Below are 22,793 nucleotides of genomic sequence, written 5' to 3'. Positions count from 1 at the left end.
CAAAATAAATGGAAAGTAACAAAATAAATGGAAAGTAACAAAATAAATGGAAAGTAACAAAATAAAAGGAAAGTATTAAAATAAATTAAAAAAATGATATTAAAATTAAGGAAAAAAACAGTATAAAATGAGGCAAAAAAATGATAAAAGAAAGCAATATTAAACAATGTTTAGTTCGATGTAACTAAAATTTTTTTTTTGTTTTATCATTTTTTAGATTAATTTTTTAGCTTTTAATTTTTATTAAAAAAATTATAATAATAATTTTTTATTCTAAGTTTTTTTCATATTTCATGTATATACAGCTACCATTTTACCATTTAAAGGCTGTACACACAAATTCATGGTATGGAAAATTATGTACCTAATAAATATACATTCACAGAAAATTAATAAAAAAAAAAAAAAAAAAAAAAAAGGATATAATTTTCTACATTTCGGGCGAATATAATATATTATTTTGAATTTATACTACATATACTTATTTTACAATTGTGAAGTTGTTTTATGTATATAATATTATATATATTTTGATTAAATGAACGAATTGCCCATTAGGAGTCCCTTTTTTATTTTTTAAGGGAAAAAAGAAAATTTTCCTTTATATCTGTACTTACTTTTTTCAGCTTTTCGATAAATATTTTTAAGTTCTTAAATGATAGGTACATATGTTTTATAGTTCATCTTGAATATAAAAGGGGGGGATATAAAAAATGATCCTCACCCGCACAAGAAAAAATAAAATGATTAATATGTAAAGTAATCCTTTGTAATTGTTTGGTGTATGTATTTGCATATGTTTATACACACATACGATCAATTATATTTGTACTGTAATAAGCATATTACATTAATATTTATCGATCAAATGTGAAGAGGAAGTATCAAGCTTCTTTTTTTATGTCTTTTTTTTTTTTACCTATTATTTTTTTTCTAATTTAAAATATGCTTAAGTTGCTCTTTTGTATTTTATATATGAGTAGTTACACTTAGGAAAACAATTTTCCATTTCGCATAGTTAGCGGGTAATATATGCTGTGAATGGACGTTACCATAAACTTTCTCTTTTGTTGGCAGCCATTGTATTGTAATTAAAAGGTTACTGCGGTGATAGAAAAAAAAAGATGAAGATGGGCGGAAAGTACTAACAATTTAATTATATCATCGTACCAGAGATACTTTTTTTTTTTTTTTTTTTTTTTTTTTGTGTGTATGGGTAACACGAAAGCGAATAAGCAAAATATATATGTTCATGGGTAAATGCTTATGCGGACTCATTATACTTGCTAAAGTGGTGTTGTTGGAGAAATCTCATATTTAATTTTTTTTTTTTTTTTTATAAGTTAAAAATTGTTTTTCTAAAATAAAATAAGACATTCGAAGTTACTTCATCGTGCAGTTCTCTTTTTTTAATAGTATCAAGTCGGTGAAAAATATATGCATATATAATGCATGGTATAATGTATAATATACTGCGTAATATATTGCATAATACATTGCATAATACATTGCATAATACATTGCATAATACATTGCATAATACATTGCATAATACATTGCATAATAAATGGAATAATAAATTACATAATATATTGCATATATTATATACACATTTATAATAACTAGTTAGGATGCTTATTTATTAGAAAAGAAGTTTAATTCTAAAAATAAGTTAAATAAAAATAAGACGCAATATACTTAAATGAAGTTAAGTAAAAAGTGCACATTTCACTCAAATGAACTTTATAAAAATGTTTAAATAATATCTAAAAGAGGAAAACCCAAATTTATCCATTTTTTTTAAATTGTTCTTGTAATAATTATAATAGTAATAAAAGTAATAATAATAATAATAATAATAATAATAATAATAATAATAATACATACACACTTGCTGCGTTTAAATGTTTTCTTATTTTTTCTCGTATATGTTTTGTAATTATAATTATTTGCAAAATAAATGCGGTAACGTTTATTTTACTTATTTTTTCGACTGTATTTTATTTGAAATTTGAATGAAAAGAAATATTGAGCAAGATAAATAAGAACTTGTCTTAATAAATAACTTTTATAATTTTTGTGTACTTACACTTCTGTACTTTGTACTCTTTTTTAACTTAAATATCTGTATATGCAATGTTATGTCATTTGCAATGTTTGTTGATTTATGGCACATGCATACGTATACGCATATACCTATGTGAGTGTACAGCTACACGCATAGGTTTATATATTATATATACATACAAGCGAATGAAAAGAACTGTTTTACTTTGTAGTGTTGTTGTTGTTCAAACCTGTGGCATCATATACATTTTTTTTTTTTTTTTTATTTGTGTTTTTCAAAATGAAGATTATTTTTTTTGTTTTTTCTTTTACTTTAACGTTACTTGGTAAGTTTTAACGAAAGTTCACTTATGCATCGTTTTATTATTTTATTTTTTTTTTTTTTCCTTTTTTGCTATTTTTCATTGTACAATGTACCAAAAAATAATGGGCCTTAAAAATAAGAATATATACTTGCATATGAATATATATGTTTATATGTAGATATTTTGTATTATACTATTTGTGTGTGGTAAATGTAATATATTATATAAGAGAAGAAATTATAATAAAAATAAATAAATAATTAACAGTAATATATTTTTTAATATTAAAATAAATGCTACACTTAACAAAAAAAAAAAAAAAAATATTTCTTTTAAAGAAAGAGCTTGCAGTATACCATTAAAGAAAACTAGTTTTGATGAAGAAATTAAAGAGTATGTAAAAAGTTTTCTTATCTTAAAAAATTCACAAAAAGTATGTAAGAAGTTTTAAGAAAAGACAGTAGATTAAATCTGTTATATTTGCAAATATGTACATGTACACATATGTATAAATGTACATAGGTTCGTACGATATATATATATATTTTTGCTTTTAAAGATGTGTACTTTTTTGAGAGTATTTTTTTTTTTATGATATATTTGTATACATATGTTTTTACATATATTTTTATGTATATATCTGCATGTGTATGTACATATTTGTGGGGATGTTGTACATTTTCGCAAATGTGCCTCTTGCATGCTTGGCATTTTTGTAGTATTGTGAAGGGAGAGATTTACTGTTAGCTCCAAATAGCGTAAGGATTTTATTTCTTTATTTTAATTTTTTGCAAGTTTAAAAAATTTTTTTTTTGAAAATATTGACATTGATATTGATCATTTCACTGATAGAAGAAAATAAATTATATATATAAATTCGGAAAAAAAAAAAAAAATTTATAGGAAAAAATATTTAATATTAGCAAAGTATTAGACATTTGTGAGTCTAAGAAAAGATGCGATTTTGTATCTTATTCGCCAAAAAGAATACTTAGAAACTCCATTTTTTATGAACATGAAAAGGAGTTAAAACATACAGGCGCAAATTGGGTCTGCTCAGGTTTTGCACACATTCACTCACATGCATATATATATATATATATATATATATATATATATATATATGTATATATGCATTAGTAAATATCTTACAAATGATCTCTTTAAACTTAAATAATTCGTGTAAATGCATCTGTGTAGACTACTCCGTGTGCGCAATTATTTTTAATATTCATGGCGATACTGCGTCTACATTTTTTTATTCTATTTTTCATTGACTTTTTTAGCGTTATTTTATTTTATTTATTTATTCTATTTTATTTTATTTATTCTATTATATTTATTTTATTTTATTTATTTTATTTATTTATTTATTTATTTTATTTTATTTATTATTATTATTATTTTTTTTTTTTTCTCCCCCGTGATATGCCTATTTTTATTTCATTTTCGTAAGGAGATAAATGGGTGCTTTCACGTCCAAAAAAATATTGGGTAATTAAATTTACTCTTCTAACAATTTACTGCATTTATACTCTATTTTTTAATTGATAAAATTTCATGTTATAATATTTTGTTAAAATTTTTATGTGTAGATTACTGCCGTTAAGGAGGATCACATAAAAGGTCTAAAAAAGAATTTTTGGAAATGGGGTCTTTTCTCATTGTTCTTTCTTTTTCATTTATTTTATTTTAATTTTATTCTATTTTATTCTATTTTATTCTATATTATTCTATTTTGTTCTATTTTATTCTATATTATTCTATTTTATTATATTTTATTCTATTTTATTCTATTTTATTCTATATAATATTATTTTTATTTTTATTCTATTTCTTTTTTTTTGTTGGTAATTTGTTTCAATTTTCACGCCTTACAGAAAATTTGAAGAACTACAAGTTGATTTCTTTGAACATATCTGGGGTACTACTAATTTGAAAATAACAGTAGAAAAAAAAAAAAAAAAATATAACATGTAACGCATAACGTATAACATATAACGTATAACATATAACGTATAACATGTAATGTATAACATGTAATGTATAACATTTAACTCTTAACCTTTAACTTATAACGTTTTACACATACCACTTAACAAGGACGAAATGTTTTCTGAAATTATATATGTTGTCAGGAATGCGATAGGGAACATGTCTTGATGAAAATTAGTAAATTCATTTCACCTAAAGGAGTGGCAGAAGAGTAAAATTAAAAAAAAAATTACAAAATAGGGAAATAGGTCAATAATTGATTTCCAACCACTGTATTTTTTAAGTATATAGAGAATTAATTTTTATTTTATTTTATTTTATTTATTTTTTTCTTTTGTAAATTTATTCAAATGAAGGTGCAACAAAATCCCTAACTGCAAATTTATCGTATTTGTAATATAATAAACGGATGTGCAAAAGCAAAACCAGTCTTTAAAAATAAACACATATATATGAGGGCATATATGTATGTGCATATATATATATATATATATTTATACCACAATTTTCTTCTTTCCTTAAATCTTAAAGAATTACAATAGGCAGCTGGGGGGAGAAAAAAAAGCGGATGACATGGCAATACTTTGTTCCCGTAAATATAAAACCTTGCTTTTTTATGCATAACTTATACATATATAAGCATATATATATACTTATATAGATACATACATATAAATAAATATATATATATATGTATGTATATATATGTATATATATGTATGTATATATCATACTTGTTCGCCCAAATCCTATGTGGACAACATATTTTTCATTTGCTCATTAGAACCCCCTATAAATAGAAAAAATAAATTAGGTTTCCTGATAGTTGGTAAAATAAAAGAATTCACGTAGCTGCCTATGCACATATGATCATATACACAAAATATTTATATAGCAATTTTTACATAATATCTGTTTCATCTTATGCAGGAAAGAATTATATAGAGGTGCCTTATGGGAAAAGGAAAACAGATGACCGAAAAAAAAAAATCATAGTAATTCTTTTAATAATTAGGCAATGTTTATTTTTTGTATTCCTGTGCAAATTATAGAATTTTGTAACTTTGTATTTTACATGATTGTAGTGCATAATACATGTTACATAATACGTAGTACATAATACGTAGTACATAATACGTAGTACATAATACGTAGTACATAATACATGTTACATAATACATGTTACATAATACATATTATATATATTTTTTTTTTCTTTTCACTAAGAGCGCAAAAGGAGGAACCGTTGGAGGATCCATAACTCCTGATGGTATATTTAAATTATTTTAATTCGATTTAATTTTTTTTTTTTTTTTTAACTTTCAAAAAATATTTCTTTTTTATATTTTTATTCGTGCTACTTTTTTATGAACACATAATTTATCACTTTAGATAACTACTACAATTATAAGAAGGGCGAAATTGTACACGCTAGTAAGATTAACTAGTAGGAAAAGGGGAATTGTAAACCTACATTTGTTCACATATAGGTTATTTAGCTATCTAACAGTATGACAAACCTTTAAGTATATATATATATATATAGATAGATACATTCATGCGTATATATACTATTAACATTTGAAAAGAATTCTATAACTTATCAACTTACAAATTTCCTATTTTGTATGTGTATGGATAAGATTAAAAAAAATTGTTTCAACTTGTATACATAAAGTTATTACCTGAATAAACATACATAGTAGCTGTTGGAGACATGCGAAAATGATAAAATATTTAGAGTCATATGTTACCAATGAGTTAGCAATGTAAAGACAATTATTCTTACGATTTTTATCAAGTTGCATTATATATGTACATGTATATGTATATATATGTATATGTATATATATGTATATGTATATATATGTATATGTATATTTAGATATATATAGATATGTACAAAATGAATAAAATACGTTTTATTAACCCCCTTTACATGTCTATAAAATAATACTAATTTTTTGTGGGCTATATTTCTTTTTTTTTAATATAACAGTAGACATATCTATATGTACTCATCATGCTTGTTAAAACTTGCTTGTTTAAGTTTAACTTATTCACATTAATAAAATGTACGAAAATTCATTAATACAAAGCAGCTGGTAATCATATTTCTTTTTACATTTTTCAATGTAATTATATGGACCATTCAGAATTATAACAATGTCTTAATTTTCTTTTTCGCCTCGAAAAAAAATAAGCGAAATGAAGAAGAATAAAATGAAGAAATTAAAAAAAAATATTTTATATATTTAAAGGAGAATAACAAAGAAATAATTACATAAATGCTGAATATAGTGGTGGTAAAATCAAATATATTATTTATAACTTATTCTGACATGTTCGTCATAATTACTGCTTTTTATGGCACTATTATTTATAACTTTTACTTATGGTGTTATATTTACAGTGTTTAAGTATCATTTTACTATATTACATTATTATAGGTATATAGCGCTATATGTACAACTCTATAACAACATAGCAACACGTACATTGGACATTTATTCGATATATTGTGCTTACAAAATTACATGTACAGCAATTACATGTTTAGTATTAATATTTTTTCATTAAATAATATGTCGACTGGTTTATATATCAGCATTTTTTTGCAAAATTTATAAACATACTTATTATAGATTTGCAAAAATAAAAAATACGAAGACGGATTAAAATTAATCAGTTTATTTTGATATAATTTTATCATTTCAACAATTTCCACTTGACACTTCACGGTACGACTTATCATTAAATAAGCATTATATAAAAATTCAACTAAATTCTTCATTATAATTTAAATTTAAGCTTTATTTATACAATACATGCACATATATATATTTGTCTATATATAATCTTTTATGTTCAATATAAATGAGAAAATAATTTTTTATTAACTATGTTATTATGTCATTTAAAATCGCTGTTTTTTAATTTTAATTTATTACAAAAAATTAAAAAAAAATAGTAAATTATGACAATGTCATTATTATATATATCTAATATATATATTATAAATATATTTTTATATTTTTATGTATTTAATAAATTTATATATAACTTTATAATATATATATTACATACGTAATTACAATAAGACGGATTAAAATAAGAGTATACCTTTCTACATAAAATCATACATCAAAATATGTAAGATAATGTATTTATATGCACATAATAATATTATATATGAGGTACTACGAAAAAATAAAACTATAAAGCCAGTGCATTAACTATTATTTTTAATTTTATATTATATTATTTCGTCCTTTTCTAGTAAAAACCTAATTATTCGTATATAGCTTTTCCCTTTCATAGCTACCAGTGATGTAGCAAATTAATAATTTATAAAAACGGGCTAAAAAAGCAGTTTTATAATTACATATATATTACTATTACATATATATTATTATTACATATATATTACTATTACATATATATTATTATTACATATATATTATTATTACATATATATATATATATATATATATATTTGAACTTCGTATCTGAAATTTTTAGCTATTAACTTCCTTATAATAATAGCTCCTAGTAAATTTAATTATAGTATATTAAGCATATCATAAACTCTTTAATATTACTGATTTTCACCATATTTTACGCATAAAAAAAAAAAATATATATATACATATATATATAATGCTTATACTGTATTTGAAAAAATGTTAAACTACTTGCTAAAAAAGTATATATTTTTTATATATAATATATAATGCATATATAATATATACATTATTATATACATTACGTTTATTATATATATATTACAATGTTTGTATATATTTATGTAATATTATAATAATTTAACGAACGTTTTTCCGCTTTATATGCACGTATAAAATAGTAATAAAAAGAAATAGAAAAATAATAGTTTTTGATGATATATAATATATAAATATTACCGATAGATTTATTACCATTCTATTTTGTTCATTATAAAAAGAAAGGAGTATAATAATAGTGCAATGTGAAATTTTAAAAAATTATAAAAAATATAAGATGTCATTTTTTCTCCTTTTTTATTTTTATATTTCTTTTTTTGATATGAGAAATAATTTTGATTACAATATTACATCTTAATAAATTATATACAATGCTATAAAAAAAAAAAAATATCAACTTATATACATTTAGCAAAAAATAATATATATATGTTACATATATTACATGTACTGGCATAGTGTGATATATATATTTCACCTCTGTATATAATTTTTATATTTTTTATCATGTACACCATTTAACGTTAATGACTTAATAATGTATAAAGCTTTTTATGCATATAATACACATACTTTATATATAAATATAAGTTTTCTTTATTTATTATATACACATGTATGTCATAACATTTTTAGAATTAAAAATTTGTTTGTTACATATACAAATAAAATGATTAACAATTAATGAAAATCGTTACATAATAAAATTCTTTTTAAAACTCAAATTGAACTCTAGGAAATGGTTTAACTTTTTTCTTTTTGATATGTATATATGTGAGTGTGTTTTCTTGTACACAAACCCATCATGATGAGAGTTATGTGTTTGAGGATAATTAAATAATTTACTTTTTAAATATTATAATATAAATGTAATGAAAAATGATTTCTAGTTAAAAAAAAAAAAAAAATATTATTATTTATGTATAATATTACAATATATATACATTATTATATAACAATAAATATAAATTTGAAAATATGCATAATGTAATGTATACGTATATATGTTACATTTTCGCTACAGAAAGAAAAACAAAATTAGTTACACAATTTTTAGCGATATATAATGTGTATATTATATATATATATATATATATAAACGTATACATATTAATAAATTATACTAATAGAATATAAAACATACTGAGTTATTTGATTTTACAATTATGAATATATAATACATCAAAATATAGCAGTCCATTTGTTTTATGCAAATACATTTTATATGTAATTTTTTTATATAATACTTGTACTTATATATATGCAAATATAAATATGTGCATTTAAATATGTATTTATAAATATGCATATAAAAATGCGTTTATATGAATATGTATATATAAATGTATATATAAAAATATGTATATATAAACGTATATATAAAAATATGTATATGAATAAGTATATATAAATGTATATATAAAAATATGTATATATAAACGTATATATAAAAATATGTATATAAATATGTATATATAAATATGAAAATAAAAATATATTCATATAATTATGTGCATATAAATATGTATGTATCGTCTTTTTGTGTAAGTTTTATTTCTTTTTTTCGTCCAATTTTTTTTTTTTTTTTTATTGTATTTTCCCCTGTATTTTTGTATCACATAATTTGCTGCGTCATTTTTTTTTAGTTTTTGGCATTTTTAATATAGTTAAATGAATACATATATATATATATATAAAAGATGTAAAAAGTAACTGCCCTAAAATTGTGTTTGACAGTACGTACGTGTATGTATATATATATATATATATATATATATATATATATATACATATATTTATACATATATTTGTATTTTAGTACATTTTACATTTGCAAACATTGTAGATATTTATATAACACGTACTAGTATCGCTTTCATGCGTATAACAGTACACACCTTTGTATACGTCAATATATACATGTATAAACAATCATGCATATGTTTGAATTGTTAACATTTTTTTTATATGACTTATGAAGAAGTAGAGCAAAAAATATAACTGTTATTAAAGATTAATAATTTTTATATACGTCTTATCGTATTCGTTACTTTATTTTATCACATGCTGCTATATTTTACAGTTTGCTTTATTTTACCTCATTTTGCTTTATTTTTTGTTTTCTTTTTTTTTTTTTTTTGTATACTACCAATATTTTGACAAATTTGTAAGTTACGAAGTAACAGCTGTGTATATTTTCTATATACATGCAGTTACATTTGCAAACGTTAAAAAAAAAATAATAAGAAGAAGGAATAAAGAGTAAAAAAATAAGGAGTAAAGGAATAGAAAGTAAAAGAATAAAGAGTAAAAGAATAAATAGCATAGGAATAAATAGTATAGGAATAAATAGTATAAGAATAAATAGTATAGGAATAAATAGTATAGGAATAAACAGTATAGGAATAAATAGTATAAGAATAAATAGTATAGGAATAAATAGTATAAGAATAAATAGGAATAGAATAAAAATGAAAAAGGAAAGTGGATTAATGATGAGGAACGAATTTTTAGTTAATACAATTTATAATCATGGAAATTTGAAAAAAATTTTGGGTTTGTTAAAAAGTATAAAGAGAAATAATAAACTGGACTATGTAGGAAAGGTATGTGAGCAATTTAATGTAGATGATGAGGACGAAATATGTAGGATATTTTTAAATGAACTAAAAAATATGTGTAAAGATGATCAGATAAACAGGAATATTGTTAGCGATAGTAATGATAATAATATGAGTAAACTGCATAATATGATTAATAATAATAGTAACAGTAACAGTAATAGTAATAGTAATAATATTTCTAATAATAATAATAGTAATAATAATAATAGTAATAATAATAATAGTAATAATAATAATAGTAATAATAATAATAGCAGTAATAATAATAGTAATAATAATAATAGTAATAATAATAATAATAGCAGTAATAATAATAATAGTAATAATAATAATAGTAATAATAATAATGGTAATAATAATAATAATAGCAGTAATAATACCAATAGTGGTAGTAAAGGCTACCTCGAATGCAACAGTGATCCCATTTATGGTGATATAAAAGACATTAACAGTTCCCCATCAAATAATTCTGAAGAAATTAATGAATACGATTTAAATTGTAGTACATCAACACTAGAGAAAAATAATAAATCCACACGAATATATGTGGATGGTATATTTGATTTATCCCATTCTGGTCATTTTAATGCTATGAGACAAGCAAAAAAGTTAGGTGATATTGTAGTAGTTGGGATAAATTCGGATGAAGACGCTTTGAATTCTAAAGGGGTTATGCCAATATATACACAAGAAGAAAGAGGAGCATTAATAGCTGGTTGTAAGTGGGTAGATGAAGTTATCGTAGGAACAAAATATACTGTAAGTATGGAGCTATTAGAAAAATATAATTGCGATTATGCAGCTCATGGTAGTGATGTTGCTTATGATCGTAATGGAAAATGTTGTTATGAAGAAGTAAGGAAAAATAATAAATTAAAAATATTTGAAAGAAGTTATGGTATATCTAGCACAACGATAATTAACCATTTACTGCAAGCGGTAAATAGCGGTAATAATAATAACAGTAGTAGTACGTTTACTGCAAATAATGATAATAGTAAAAATACATCAACAGCAATGAGCTGTAACAAGGGTACAAATAATAATTTGAATAGTTGTGGAGATGATAATAATTATATATACAACCAGGATGAAGCAGATAGTGAATGTAATAACATTAATAGTAATATCAATATAAATACTTATAGTACGAACTGTGTGAATGGGTCAGGCGAAAAAATTAATTTTAAAAAATGTAAAATCAATCCCAAAGAATTGGAAGAGCAGTTCAAAAATACTGAAATAGTTGGAACAGATAATGTAACAAAGTTAAATGATCATATATCCAATGTAAAGAATTCTTTAAATAAAAATAAATGTTATGTGACAGCATCCCAGTTATATCAATTTATGGAAAATCATGATAAAAAAAAGAAGCACAGAGTAGTATATGTTGATGGGTCATTTGATATATTCCATATAGGTCATTTAAAAATATTAGAGAATGCCAAAAAGTTAGGAGATTATTTATTAGTAGGTATGCATTCTGATGATGTCGTTAGAACAATGAAAGGAAAATATTTCCCTGTTGTTTCATTACTAGAAAGAACGTTAAATGTTTTAGCTATGAAGGTAGTAGATGATGTAGTTATCGGAGCCCCTTGGGTTATTACAGAAAGTTTTATTAAACGTTTTCATATTGATGTTGTAGTAAGAGGAACAATTGTAGACTATGTTTACTCACATAATGAAATAGACCCTTATACCATTCCGAAGAAGCTAAACATATTTAGGGAACTTTCTTCCGAATCGGTAAGAACATCAGCAAAGGAGAACCGAGGGAGGATGGTGGAAGATCGTCCTTTGTGTCAACTACAACGATGCATATTATATATATATATATATATATATATATATATATATTAAGCCCCCCAAAAAAAGGGCAAAAGGAACTTATATTTTTTTTACATTGACATATTTTTACGCTAACGTATCTTCAAGTTGACTCAATTTTACGATCATTTCGTTGCTTATACAGGGTATCACCACATTTGAAATAATTCAGAGGATTGAAAAAAACAAAATGTGTCTCATGAATAGCATTACAAAAAGGTACTATAAATTTTTTTATACGTCATGTTATTGCTTAGGAACATGTACACATTATATGTATACTTGTATATATATTATGTATGTATATGAATGGGCACGCGTAGTTATGTGTATATATATACATATATATGTGCATATATATACGTACGTACAAATGTGAAAACACTTCTACATATACATAACATCGTTTTTTCGGTACCCCATTTACAGGAAAAAGAATGAAGAGAACATTTGGAAAGTTAGCAGTTCGTATGTTTTAAATTAAGTAAATAACTTTTTTTTTCTTTTTTTTTTCTCCTCTTTCTTTTACCCAACTCTCGTTTTCCCTTTATTTTGCCTTTTTTTTTTTTTTTTTAAATTGATTTTTTTTAAAATTTGTATAATAAAATGACTCCACCACTATTTTCTATTATAATGCACTTAAAAACGCGTAAAAATCGTATTTGCAAAAATGAAGAAAATTAATTTAACCTATCTTTATTTTTATTATTATGATTGTTTTTAATAATTTTAAAATATAAATAATTTTTTTTAATTTTAACGCTTTGAACTTTACCGAATATTCGGATTTCATATATATATATACATGTACGTGTGTATATTATTATATGCCCACACACATACGCACACGTGCACACTCATTTATATATATATATGTATGTATGTATGTATGTATGTATGTATGTATGTATGTATGTATGTATGTATGTATGTATGTATGTATGTATGTATGTATGTATGTATGTATGTATGTATGTATGTATGTATGTATGTATGTATGTATGTATGTATGTATGTATGTATGTATGTATGTATGTATGTATGTATGTATGTATGTATGTATGTATGTATGTATGTATATATGTGAATGTATGTATATGTGCACATGTATGTCAACACACATATGGATACCTTATCTTTAATAATGCATATTTATTTATGTATTATTATTAATATTAATTTTTAAGAAACATAAACATCCCTTATTTTAAAAATCTTTATATAGATTAATTTTGTTTCAAAAATATTAAATGTTTAAAAGGTTATACCGAAATTAAAAAAAAAAAAAAAGTGTTCTCTCTATATACCTTAAATTTGCACGTATATACATGCATCCGCATATCTATACCTACATACGCAAACGTACACTCATGTAGACATACATGTAAGCATACACACAGACATGCACATGCATATACACATGGGCATGTATGTGTAATCGAAAATACGTATATTTGCCTGTACAACTTTAATTAATCTAATAATGGACTGCGTTTTAAGCAACCAAGAAATTAAAAAAATCGTTGAAAGAAATGAAGCTTACTATTCTGTTATAGAGTTGAATGATGTGCTTTATTTAAACAATAAATTCTATAGAAAAATCGAAAGTTTGCAGAATTTGCAGAATTTAAAAACCTTATATCTGAATAATAATGGTTTTACCATAAAAAAAAAAATAATATTAACAAAATAAAATAAAAACAATTATAAATTCCATAGAGTATATAAAATAAATATAAAAATAATAAACCAGCAAAGCGGCTTAAATGTCTTAAAAACACATTTAAATATATGTACCGTATTTTTAGCACTGGAAAGCATTTGTGGCCTCGACTGTTGCGTTAATCTGATTGCTCTGTTAGTGTTTAGTCGCATGCACTCATACATATATGAATACATATTAATACGTATGAACATGTATGTTTGTAATATAAAATGAAGCTACATAATGCGAGATGAACCTTACCCATTTCAAATTACAGTGAAGTGTCCATTTTTATGTAGTCATATATTGGTGCACCACTTTTCGCGAAATTCTGAATTCATTTATTTGTAGATATGTTTGTTTATTTAGCTATTTGTTGACATATTTATTTATTTGTTTGTTTTTTTTATTTTACAATATTTTTTTATGAAGATACCTTAACTGTAACCGAATTTCCAAAATTGAAAATTTACACTCCTTGAAAAAGCTAAGAATATTGAATTTGGAAGACAACAATATTTGTGAGATAGAAAATTTGGGTAACCTATTACTCGACTCTTTATTTAATTTTATTTTATTTTTATTTTATTTTTATTTTATTTTTATTTTATTTTATTCTATTTTTATTTTATTTTTATTTTATTTTATTTTATTCTATTTTATTTTTATTTTATTTTATTCTATTTTTATTTTATTTTTATTTTATTTTTATTTTATTTTTATTTTATTTTATTCTATTTTTATTTTATTTTCATATTTTTTTTGTTCATAATATCTTTGGGTGAGCGAAATATCGTATTTCATTTTCCCAATGCATATCTTCTTTTTTTATTCCTCTCTCCCATTTACAGATAATTTAAAGAATTTAGAAGATTTAAATTTGAGTAACAATTGTTTGGGAAGTAAAGGCTCTTCAAATATTGTACACTTACGAGAGAACAAAAAGATATCAATTTTAAATATTAGCAACAATCAAATAAATGACGATATTCTGGATAACTTGACTCATTTGGAAAATCTGTCTATTTTATATTTGATGAACAACCCCATAGTAATACACACAAGAGAAACTGTTACACATACATAAGCATGTATTTACGTATAATCCCATACACACATACGTATAAATGGCTAATATGTATTCACGCTTACACATATATATATATATATATTCATAAAAATACACCAATTTATGTAAATCTAGCCAAACGATTTTACATCATACAAATGCATAACTGTAAAATAAAATTCTTACCTTATGTGGGGAAAAAAAAATTGATATATTTTTATTTTTCTCCTACCATTTTCTATTTTCTTATTTTATTATTTTTCTACTTTACAACTTCCCCATTTTTTTACGTATTTAAATTTATAGCAAATCATATGCATATTTTTATTTTTTTATATTCACTGCTTTTCTTTTAGTTGGTGAAATACAAAAATTACAGAAAATTATTCGTGTATACGTTGAATAGGTTAACTTTTCTTGATTACAAACCAATCAAAATGGAGGAAAGAAGGTAATAAAATGAACAAATGTACAATTTTCGTTTTGTACACATACATAAGCATGGTCATATACTTAAACTCTTTTTTTCATTTTGAAATGTATAATATAAAAAAAAAAAAAAAAAAAAAAAAAAAATGCAGGTGCGTTGAAGCCTTTTTTGAGGGAGGTTTAGCAAAGGAGATGGAAGAAATGGAAAAAATTAAAAAGGAGAAAAAAACACAACATGAAAATTCTATAGAATGTACAATTTCAAAAATTACATATGGATTGCAATCGTTTAAACAAATATAATATACACACACGTAACGCTAAACCATGTATACATAATGAAACACGTATGCATGTCTTATTTATACAATACATATACATATGCATTAACATATGTGTAACACCTTTACAGACTTCAGAAAATATGTAATGAATAAATAAGTGGGGTCTTCTTCTAACTGTTTAGGGATGAATGCAAAATGCGAAGAATGTAATCACACTTTTCCTCTGTGTTCAAGTTTTTCCACTAAAAAATAAAAGAAGCATAAATTTTGTCCATTTGAGAATATTTACATATATTTGCGCATATTTGTTTACGTTTGTACACATTTGTGCACATTTGTGTATATTTGTCTACATTTGTGAGCACTGAACATTTTGCATTTCTGTGGTACATGTGAGCACGTATTTGGAAGTATGTAGGAATACGGCATTTTGGCGCTGCATACATGCATGCATAATATTGATATATATGATTATATACGTACATAACTGTTCACGTGTACACATATGAGCGTGTTTTATGCAAAAATATTTTCTCTTTCATTTTTATTACCTCGCTTAAAAATAACAAAGAAGTTGTATACGTTTTCTTAATATTCTCAAAAATGTAATAACTATCATTTATGAGGACATTGTTATCCCTACTTTCATCCCTAAAATGTGAAAAAAAAAAAAAAAAAAAAAATAAAATGAACATAAAATGGGAGCGATAAATAAATAAACAGTAGACGAATTGGGCGAGAATAATAAATAAACTGCATGTAAATAATAAAACAAATTGCACGTTAATAATAAAAAGAACTGCACGTGAATAATAAAAAGAACTTCACGTGAATAATAAAATAAATTTCTGATAAATAATAAAACGAACGGCTTATAAATAAAAAGTATGAACTTGTCATGCGCGTCACAAAATTTAATGAACTTATTGCCACTCACAAAATGTCATCTTGACTATTTCATGCTGCCAAAATTTTCATTTTTTTTTTTTTTTTTTTTTTTATAATGGTTATATATGCTAACCGTAATACGTTCTCCTCTGGGATGCATAAAATGGAAATGCTCTTATTCCTTATATCATCGATAACTATATTATATTTTTGATACAAATGCAAAACGTTTTCAGGAATGTCAAAGAAGTATTTTGCTTTCTTCACATCATTAAAGAAATGAATAAAATAAATTTCGGTTAATGTAGGTGTGAGAAAATTTATATTTAGCAATTTAAGAATATTTTTAATATCATTATACTCGTTGGATGATGTAAATAAATTTAATTTTTCTTCTTCTCTTTTATACCAATAATAACAAGGTAAATTGGTTAAAATGTAATTAATATATTTATTATTTTTGTTAAAGGAAAGAAAGTAAAAGTTCATAATAACATGTACATATATCTCATATAATTTACAATAATCCTCATCATTTATATTCATGTTTTTTTTATTGTTTAAGAATTCATTTATTAATTGCATATAATAATTTTTTATCAAATCATTATAAAAATGAAATTTGCATAAAAAGTATATTATATTTAACTTATGGACAAGTGACAACTCGAATTTAGGGGTGACGAGATTTATTTCTGTGATGTTATCTTCTGAAGCATTATCATTGCTGCTTACTCGGTCAGGCAAAAAAGTATAATCTTCATCTGCGTTTTTATTTTCAATGGTTTGTTTTACAAAATGAGTATAGACTTTCTTCTCTTCTCTATGTATTGCATTAACACCACTTTCGATGGTACTTCGCTTTCTCTTTTCAGTAGAAATATTGTCAGTGTGGATATTACTACTAGTAGAGTATCCACTGGGTGCATATGCAATTGATGAATTTTCAATGAATGAATTTTCTTTTCTTGCCTGTTTATCCAATTCGTTTACATATTCCATTTGTTGTCCTCTTTTATCATTTTCGCAAAACCCATTTACAAAGTCGTCCCTACTATTGCCGCTAAGAACAGTAGCAGTTGGAATATGTTTATTGACATTCTCCTCACTAAGGAACTTTTTCTTGTCTTCATTTTCATACAGTTTAACTAGGTCATCGTCAACATTTGAATTTGAGTGTGTGTCAAATTCGCTTGTGTAATTCCCATACTTTTGTATTAAGAGATAATTTAAGTGAATAATTTCTTTATTTTTAATACTCAAGGATATTAATAATTCATTTGTTTTTATCAAATTTTGAATGATTTCCTTATTCATATTATTTATATATTGATGTAATGAAGTTACATATACCTCCAATAAATTGGAAATAAAATTTTCATTTATATATTTTAATTTGGAATAAAAATATAAAATAATATGAACAAGGTAGAAATTAAAATTTCTAATATTGATTTTATTTAATTCTTTATTTAAAATAATTAAATATTTCAAATAATTTTTTGTTAAATCATATTTTATAAAAACTTGAAAAATAGGAAAAATGTCTTGAATGGTAAAAAAAGGGGAAAAATTTCCCATTGCTCGAACATAATATTTTATAAACATACTTAAATATGAGTACTCCGATGATATATATATACTTTGATAAAATTGTTTAACACTTAACAGAACAGTAGTTAACATTCTGAATGTGTTTACTTCCACTATTTCGTGTCTACATAGAATTATATCTTTTATGGCTAATGTTAGTAATTTCATGTATTTCCCATCGTCATTTAATATACTTACATAATTTAAAAGTCTGGTTATACTGTTTAACGAAATAATTTCTTTTTCAAGAAAATGTTTTATCTCTTCTTTATTCTCATTTACATAATCTATATTTAATAAATAATTTTTTAAGTTAATATCATATTTCAGCCTGTCTACTACTACATTGTATATGACGTCATTGTGTAGGGGATGCTCACGCGCTGCTCTTATTTTTTCCGCTTCCTCGAGACTGCTTCTTTTAGCAGTTGCACCATTATGCCAATTTTTTCCTGCTTCACTATCTACAGTTTCGTTAACAGTGCCAAATAATGAATTTCCATTTTCGCAATGTAATAACAACTCATTCGGCACCCCATTTATTAAGGTATTTTTAAGTGTTACTATTTGTTCGCTCGAAATGCACATCTCGCTGTATCTTCTACTCCTCTTGTCCTCTTTTTCTTGATCGCTTTTCAAAAGAAAATAACTCAGATCAACTTTTAAAATATTTACATTTTTATAATCAACATATGTTTGTAAATATTTCGCAATAGTGTCCCTTGTTTTTGTTTTTGGGTCCAGTGCTAAAAAAAGATTTACCGTACTTGTAAGATCGTCATAATCATAATAACAATTTTCAAAATGTGAAGCATACATTGTATGTGTGTTTAAGTTCATTTCATCAAAATGTTTGTTACTGTGAGATGGGCAATATTCAGACGTGTAATCAGAATTCTCTCTATGGTTGAAGTTATCCATTTTTACAAGATTTTCAAAACTGTTTTCTTTATTTCCTTCTTTAATATTTGCAATATAATCATCTAAATAGGTGTCTGTAAATTCTCTTTGTGTATATTTTATCCCATCATAAGTACTATATATTATATTCCTCTCATATGTTGCTTGTTCTTCCTGTTTTCCTTGTTCTCTCCACCTCTTTAGTAATAATCCTTCAATATGTTTTGAAATAAAAAAATCAACGAATGGGTGAAATTTATTTATTGTCATCATGACCTTAATTAATGAATACAACTGAGATACATCTAGCTCACTTATATAGGTGAAAAGAATAAAATAATTGATAATTTGCTCTATTGATAATATATCATATTTTTTACTTATCTGATCTATATAAAATTCTGAATTGTTCAGAAAACAATTGTAATGGTGTTCAATTATATATTCATATATATTATTGTTGGTATCAACATGACTAGTGATATATTTTTGTTTTATTAAAAAGAATTCCTCTTTTTTTATTTTAAAAATAAAATCTTCACAAATATCATTAAAAAGGGCACGCGATATTAAAATAGTGAAATCGTGTCTATTTATTATCATAGAATTTTTTTTCCCCTTAAAATTGCTCTTACTTAAAGGATTCATGTGTATAACATCTATATGTCCAGCTAGATTACCCTCCTTCTTTTTTTTACTACCACCAATTTGTTGATAAATATTATCAGTAAATATATCATCATCATTTTTTTTTTCTTCTTCAAAACTTTTTTCATTCTCATAATAATTATTCTTTATTTTGTTTTCATTTGATACGTTATGATAATACTGAACTTCTTCGTTATTTTTATTGCCTTGTACAGGTGATAAGTTCATTTTTTCAACTGATTTGCTGGGTTTTTTCCCCACATTTGCTTCTCTCCCCTCAGAATTAAGATCTAAAATATTATGCAAATAAAAATGAGCTGTGTGTCCTTTTGTAGTATATCCGTTATTTCTCTTATCATCAAAAGAAAACTCATTTTTTAGGTCAAAAGTATAATTTTTGGGCAGCTCATTAATTAAACTAATTAAAGTTACAATCTCTTTAAGTGTAAACAAATTTATACTAGCATATATTTCATTTATTAAGTAATTCACAATTTTTTTAATATCACTAAGTAGATTTTTTTTTTTTTTCCTACCATCTGCATAATTCTCATCATTATTTAGCATACGAAAGAAACTACAATATACATTCAATATATATAAATACGTGTTCGTCGGGAATGCCATTTTTTGTTTAACAAAAAATTGTGTAAAGAACACAATATTATTTTTAATAAAATCATTCAGGTGTTTTGTGTCGTCTTTTATTTTACACATAAAGTGAAACAAGGAAATATTCCTTTTATTTTGTAGAAAATATTTCATTTTACTGATTTGTAAAAGTTCACAGCACTTAGTATGCGTTTCCTTTAACTGAACTATTGATATTAACATGTTATAAAAGACATAATTATTTATATTCATCATGTTTACATCTGTTGCATAGTTTATTGTGTTACAAAAATTATTCAGGTAATGGTTTTTTAAAAAGGAGAAGAAATTGTTCCTCAATAGCGTGTTTGAAAAAAAGGTCAACAGAGAGTTATGCAGTACATAGTGTTTGTTCTGCAAGGGGAAATTCTTTCCATAGCCGCTGCTTGGGATACTCTTGTTTCCACTATTGCTGCCACTACTGTCACCTCCGCTAATGCTAATGCTAACGCTACTGTCCATACCCCCCTCGATATCCAAGTGAGAGCAGAAATCCGAATTTTTAATTTTGGAAAAAGCTAAATTCATGAGAACGTATTTTACTTGATAGTTCTTCAAAAAGGACAAGTCACGATATATTAAACTTAACAAACAAATATTTATATTTTCATTTTGTAAAATATTATAAAAAGATAATTGATCCATGAAATAATACTTTACGTCCATTTCTAAATATTTCTTACTTTTTGATGATAAAAAGTTCTTATATATCAAAAACATAACGTACTGTTCTTCTACTCCCTTTTTTGTTTTTTTCTCTAAGTGTTCATAAATAGATAATATATTTTTTTTAATATGTTCATAAATAGTGGGAGAGCAAAACGTGTTATCACATATATTGGTTAAGTTCAATAATAGTTCTATTTTTTTATATACATCATTTGTGTCATTAATTCGGTTAATTATTATTTGAAATATTTCGTTCATTTTTTTAAAATTAAAACAATCATTTTTTACGCTTTTATCATGTTTTGTCCAATTTTTATTTTGCATATTCATTATATAAAGGCTATCCTTTATACTTCTTAAAACTTCAGTTGCATTGTTCAGACAATTTACTTTCTCTTTTATAAAATTAAAAATATTCTCCTCTTCTATTTCTTGCTTGGTATATTTATTATAATACCGCAGTAGAAACAAAAGGTTGTTCACTTCTCTCTGATCATTATATTTTTGTGTACTTTTGTTCATGTTTTCTTTTCCCTCTACCTCGACATTATGTTTACTATTCATATCATTAGAGAATGGGAGAATCTGCTTTATATGGCTCACATATTTGTTAATAAAAATTGGAAAGGAGTTGTAGAAATAAGTGTAGAAGTTATTCTTTTGATTTATAAATACGATATCATTTAAATGTTCTTTTAAAATATGACCAGTTGTTTTGATAATATTTTTATTATCATCATAATATTTTAAAATATCATTTTGTATGTTCTTCCTAATTTTACTAACTCTATTAGGATTGTTACCTTCTATACTTTCGCACTTATGATCGTGTGCTATTTGTTTATAGGTATTATCAGATATACCCTCTTTAATGGCTGTTCTCGAATGTTCGCACCTCCTCGATGAGTGAAGGAGGAAGCAGTTTCTTTTTTTTTTTATTGTGCCATTCCTTCTTGGAATTATAAATTTTGTTGTTTTCATTTTGTTAAAATATCATTACGTGATGAAAGCGTTATAACATAAAAAATAAAATAAAATAAAAAAATAATAAATTAAATATATATATATATATATATATATATATATATATATATGTATATACATGTACGTATAAATAGAATAGCATAAAATATGAAGGATGCTCCTCGTACGGTCATGTGTCGCATTTACTGCTGGTTACACCTATCTTTTTTCGATACAAATATGGATAAGCAGAAATATTATTCATATTTTTCTTTTTTTATCTCGTTACTTTTATATAAATATGAATATATGCATATGTAACAGACAGCTGTAATAATTATATAGCAGACTTTTGTTCTCTTTATTTTTTGCTTTTTTTTTTTTTTCTTTTTCATATATTACGCCCCTTTCTCGCCTTCTATTTTTA

At 23.8% G+C, this 22,793-nt stretch overlaps 4 protein-coding genes across 4 annotated transcripts; 3 read left to right on the top strand and 1 right to left on the bottom strand.

Moving 5' to 3' along the window:
• Window positions 1–2,709: 2,709 nt before the first annotated feature.
• On the top strand, window positions 2,710–5,882 carry PmUG01_12017300 (conserved Plasmodium protein, unknown function; the record flags this gene model as incomplete). The annotated part of the gene is made up of 12 exons (XM_029006372.1): window positions 2,710–2,805; window positions 3,276–3,432; window positions 3,829–3,866; window positions 3,968–3,998; window positions 4,253–4,296; window positions 4,511–4,578; window positions 4,724–4,760; window positions 4,899–4,959; window positions 5,152–5,196; window positions 5,298–5,362; window positions 5,595–5,637; window positions 5,803–5,882. Coding segments are annotated over 12 exons (765 nt in total), but the record flags the coding sequence as incomplete, so codon positions are not given.
• Window positions 5,883–10,581: 4,699 nt separating this feature from the next.
• Window positions 10,582–13,051, top strand: PmUG01_12017200 (ethanolamine-phosphate cytidylyltransferase, putative; the record flags this gene model as incomplete). The annotated part of the gene is made up of 3 exons (XM_029006371.1): window positions 10,582–12,486; window positions 12,713–12,786; window positions 12,997–13,051. 3 exons carry the CDS (start codon window positions 10,582–10,584, stop codon window positions 13,049–13,051), a joined length of 2,034 nt encoding a protein of 677 aa, XP_028862866.1.
• Window positions 13,052–14,050: 999 nt separating this feature from the next.
• On the top strand, window positions 14,051–16,073 carry LRR4.1 (leucine-rich repeat protein; the record flags this gene model as incomplete). Its single annotated transcript, XM_029006370.1, has 6 exons — window positions 14,051–14,222; window positions 14,376–14,424; window positions 14,705–14,811; window positions 15,124–15,323; window positions 15,698–15,792; window positions 15,923–16,073. 6 exons carry the CDS (start codon window positions 14,051–14,053, stop codon window positions 16,071–16,073), a joined length of 774 nt encoding a protein of 257 aa, XP_028862865.1.
• Window positions 16,074–16,156: 83 nt separating this feature from the next.
• On the bottom strand, window positions 16,157–22,384 carry PmUG01_12017000 (conserved Plasmodium protein, unknown function; the record flags this gene model as incomplete). Its single annotated transcript, XM_029006369.1, has 3 exons — window positions 16,157–16,228; window positions 16,606–16,705; window positions 17,076–22,384. 3 exons carry the CDS (start codon window positions 22,382–22,384, stop codon window positions 16,157–16,159), a joined length of 5,481 nt encoding a protein of 1,826 aa, XP_028862864.1.
• Window positions 22,385–22,793: the final 409 nt, after the last annotated feature.

Source organism: Plasmodium malariae, assembly GCF_900090045.1.
Source record: "Plasmodium malariae genome assembly, chromosome: 12".
Taxonomy (NCBI): Eukaryota; Apicomplexa; class Aconoidasida; order Haemosporida; family Plasmodiidae; genus Plasmodium; species Plasmodium malariae.
This window is presented reverse-complemented; position numbering and strand designations above follow the sequence as displayed.